This window comes from Palaemon carinicauda, unplaced genomic scaffold (assembly GCF_036898095.1).
Source record: "Palaemon carinicauda isolate YSFRI2023 unplaced genomic scaffold, ASM3689809v2 scaffold1194, whole genome shotgun sequence".
Lineage (NCBI taxonomy): Eukaryota > Metazoa > Arthropoda > Malacostraca > Decapoda > Palaemonidae > Palaemon > Palaemon carinicauda.
In genome coordinates, this window is record NW_027168698.1 from 12,501 (window position 1) to 17,001 (window position 4,501).

Consider the following 4,501-nt stretch of genomic DNA (forward strand, 5'->3'; position numbering starts at 1 on the left):
TTTGCGGGAACAATATCTGAGATGAAGGGGGCCGTTGATGTTAACCAAGTATTGCTTGAGAAGAGTGAGAAGGTTTGTAAATTGCTATCTCAACTTTTACTTAGTTTTTTAATTGTAGATATCAGCACATATTGAGATTATTTGTTGGTGATGTGTTTTAATGTTTGTGAAATAATTTAGATACACCTGCATCTATGAAAACATCCATAGCTGATTAGGCAAGAATTTTTTTTTTTATATTTCCTGCAAGTTTTGTGTTTCTTATATGTTCTGCCTGCACCAGAACCACAAGGAATCACAGCGGAGAATGAACAGCATTCAAGAAATCCTGAATGCAGCTAGAGTTGAGGAGGAGGATGAGGATGAGGAGGAGGATAACATTTCAAATATTGGTGCGGTGGTTGAAGGAGCGGAGTCCCCGACTTCCTCGACGGTACGTGTTGTTAACAAACATCGTTCATTATCGGGTTCTGGAGTAATGAACGTTGTTCATTATTGGGTTCTGGGGTAGTAAACATTGTTCATTATGCGGTTCTGGAGTAATAAAATTGGGATTTGCGGTAGCAAACTTCGTTCATTATTGGGTTCTTTGGTAGTAAACGTCGTTCATTATTGGATTTTGAGGTAGTAAACATCGTTCATTATTTGATTATGCCATTGTAAACATTGTTTTCTATATTTGATTTTGCTACAGTAAACATCGTTCATTATTTGATTATGCCATAGTAAACATTGTTTTCATAATTTGATTTTGCATTAGTAAACATCGTTCATTATTGGATTTTGAGGAGTAAACGTTGTTCATCATTGGATTTTTGTAGTAATAAACATTGTTCAATATTGGGTTTTGCAGTTTTATTGGGTTTTGCAGTAATAAACATTGTTCGTTATTGGTTTTTGCAGTAATAAACATTGTTCATTAGTGGGTTTTGCAGTAATAAACATTGTTCATGTTTGGATTTTGCAGTAATAAAGATTGTTCATTAATGGGTTTTTGCAGTAATAAACATTGTTCATTATTGGCTTTCGCGGTAAGAAACATTTCATGATTGAATCATGCCACGGTGAGAGAGGGTTTAAGAGACCTTGATCTTATGGATTCGAGTTTTAGACATATTTCTTGGTCTGTCACTATAGATATTGATAGTGTATGATGATGTTGAATAAGCCAATGCCTATTTAATAAGAAAGAGAGAGCACGAGATTGTATTGATGAATTACTTACGTATGGAAGAGATGTAGGAAAAGCTGTCAAATGTGCGTGTGGTATATTTCAAGTGCATGACCTTAATTTATTTTATCTGGGAATACCATAAGGTATCTGTTCAATACTGAGCTGCTATCTCTGAAGGGGCCCTTGAGACATTAAGAAAGTAATGCATATGGTTATCCTTCATATTAGTTGTTATATTCCAGCCCTCAAGATGGGTTTACATGGCCAAACGGTTCGTCGGACTCGGTTGTCGAACCTTCTTGTCAAACAGTTCGAAGAGGCGAGTCAGTCACAGATGCATAAGGCTTGTGGATAACGAAGCCCCACCCATGAAAGTCCAGAGAGAAAAAGCCTTCCTTTGAACCATATACCCCATTCACACGTTCGAACATCACTTCAAAGACTCGTCCGGACGAACCGTTTGACCTTGTCAACCCGCCTTTATGTACCACTTCTTCCTGGTTCTTCTTTACTGTTCTTAATTGATATATTAGTATGATTTTACTATCTCCAGGGCATTAAGCATAATTGGGTGAAAGTTAAACCTGTTGGTCTGTTGTTGTCTTGTTGGAGGCCTCCATCGAACCGTTAACCTCTTTTAAGTGAAAGTATTCTTTTGACAGGTTCTCGGTAAACCGATGCAGTGTGGCAACTGCAACGAAGGCTTCATCAAAGAGGAACACAGGCCGGTATTGTTACCGTGTTCGCATTCGTTTTGCGTGCGATGCGTTGATGGCTTCATTAGCAATATGAATCGCAATCTCCGGTGCCCCACTTGTCAACAAGTATCCTACGGTAGTTCTTCTGCAGCCTATCCCATCAACAGAGGCCTTTTAGACATGGTGAGATATGTCAACAACCAGATGGAAGCCAACCTACTAAGGTGTGGCATTTCCTACAAAAGATGGCAAGAATCCAAAAAGGAGAAGGGAACAAAAGCCAAGAAAATTAAAGACAAAGTTGAGTTGTTAATGAAAGTTGATGAGAACCTGATTGATGAGGCTCAGAAAATCAACGGAGCGGTCAAGGATGATATTAATCTAAAATTGGAAGAGATGGTTAAAGATAATGGCAAGTTTATTGATGACCTCAAAGAACATAAGGACAAACTCGATAATCTTATGACTGACGTTAAAGAAAATGAGAAACAGGTAAATGAGGCACAAATGAAGCTCGAAGGGGCAGTTAATTTCACAACGGCCGGTCCTCTCATGGATGAGATATCCACGAGTGTGAGCACACTATTGGGGACCTTGAGCGAGATGGAAGCGGCGGCCAGCGCTAACCAAGAATTGCTCGATCGGAGCGAAAAGGTTGGTAATTCTTATATATGTTTTTTGGAGTATTTGTTTCATTCTTTGTCAAGGAATGGATATATGACATTGGCAAATAGATTAAGATTCCATATTTCAAATGAGCAATAAGTATTATTTCTTTTTTTTATCTCAGAACAACAAAGAGGTACAGACGAAGATAGATCGCATCCGAAAAATCCTGAATTCGACGACACCAGAGGAAGGTGTGACGGCTTGAATCAACATATCCTTTGATTCTGGAGCTGTTTGGCATTCTCGGTGAAAGATGTCAGCTGAATTCAAGATGACCCAAGTCTTTTTATTGTATATTTTGGACAAAATATTTATCATAGTTTGATTACAAGTTATCAAACATTTGAAATAGGGAAGGTTCCAGAAGCTTGGAAAACAATGCTTTATAAATTCCATTGTAAACATGACCCTATCTTGTAAGCTAAGGAGTGAATAGTGAAGATCAAACTGTACTTAACTTAATTTTTACCACTCGCATGTGTAGATACAATTTCACACTTGGGACCAAATTAAGTCTTTCAACTTTTCTTGCACTAGGTTTAATATCTTTTCTCTCTATGTCTTTTTCTTTTTATTATAAAGTGCTGTAGATGGACCCCTGAGAGAAGAACATTGCAGGAAACATCTACGGTCTTTCCCGAGTGTAATTACTTCAGCCACGGTAAATGTTCCTAAAGGAATTAACACCACTGATTTCATCATGCCTCTTGTCTGTATTTAGATTGACGACCTCGTGTTTGTGTCGATGTTCTTCTCAAGGAAATGATTTCAGCCCCTCCTACCTACTTGCCAGGCAAAGAACGCCTCGGTTGGCCGAGCAGACCATTGAAACGAAGTAATTTGAGACCTTATTTTAAGTTTCGCATAAATCTCCCTTGTGAATTGCCTTGGCCTCCAGCGATCAATAACCCTCTGCCTCGTGTTCGTAGGGTCTGTCCCCTGAAAGATGTGGTCTTTAAGAAAAGTTACTTTAGTTTAGTTCAAATGTATGTCTGTATAGTATTTGAACCTGATGGGTTAGCAAGTAGTGGACCAACCCTCGGAAGTCGAAATCTATTGGAAGAAATGTTTTATCAATAGTTCCTCATGACTGGAAATTATGAAATTAAAAAATTGTAAGGCAAGTTAATTCGAAAAAGAAAAATATTAGGATTATCAATTTCGTAAACTTCGGAATCGTAAAATGTTACAAATTGTACGTGGAAGTTGAAAATTTCACTTCACTCTGAAAAACAAATTTCAAATCATATTTTCATGAACAAAACTCTTGTAAAAGCATTCTCAAATCATCAGTTTTGGGCATTTATTAAACATAAAGTTTTCTTGAAGGATATCTAAAGTGTATTCATTAGAAAGAATGCTTAAAAATGGTAGTACCCTACAAAAAGGCATCCTTTCATGGCTATTATAACTACTGTATTTTATAAATATCCATGAATAATTTCTCTATCATTTTGGGATCATATTATTATTTCCCTACTCACAATGACATTGTCTTTATAGTTTTTCATCTGTATCAACATATACTTGTCAACTTAGTGATTGAACATCAACCTTATGTGTGTAACACTGCTTTTTATGTTAGGAATATGCACAGCCACAGAACAGAAGAATATTTTGGGTGATTTACTAATTAGTGAAGACTGTATGTGAGGAGATTATGTATTAGGAATTGCAGTTGATCTGAAAATATATGTGTGAAGGGATATTGCTTCAATGTCTGATACCCACAAAACTGTAACTATAGCCATTTCTCTAGAGTGATGGTAGATGTGACTTTACGTTTAGTGTCTGTAATCCACAGATGATGGTAGACGGGTCATGTATGTCCAAGTCATGTATGTCCAATATGTGTAATCCACAAAAGATGATAGACGGGACGTCATATTTAGCTTCTGTAATCAATGAATTATTATGGACGGGGCTTTGCGTTTAGCATCTGTAATCCACAAACGAAAAT

At 37.1% G+C, this 4,501-nt stretch overlaps 1 protein-coding gene across 1 annotated transcript in view; it reads left to right on the forward strand.

The window, feature by feature from the left end:
* Positions 1 to 4,249, forward strand: part of LOC137635382 (putative leucine-rich repeat-containing protein DDB_G0290503) — an 8,195-nt gene extending 3,946 nt beyond the window's left edge. Inside the window, exons 2-5 of the mRNA XM_068367850.1 lie at positions 1 to 72; positions 284 to 433; positions 1,837 to 2,526; positions 2,663 to 4,249. The exon at positions 1 to 72 is cut by the window's left edge and continues 609 nt beyond it. Of these exons, the coding sequence (XP_068223951.1) occupies positions 1 to 72; positions 284 to 433; positions 1,837 to 2,526; positions 2,663 to 2,746 (996 nt within the window). The 3' untranslated portion in view covers positions 2,747 to 4,249. The remainder of the gene's footprint in view (positions 73 to 283; positions 434 to 1,836; positions 2,527 to 2,662) is intronic.
* The last annotated feature ends 252 nt before the right edge of the window (positions 4,250 to 4,501 follow it).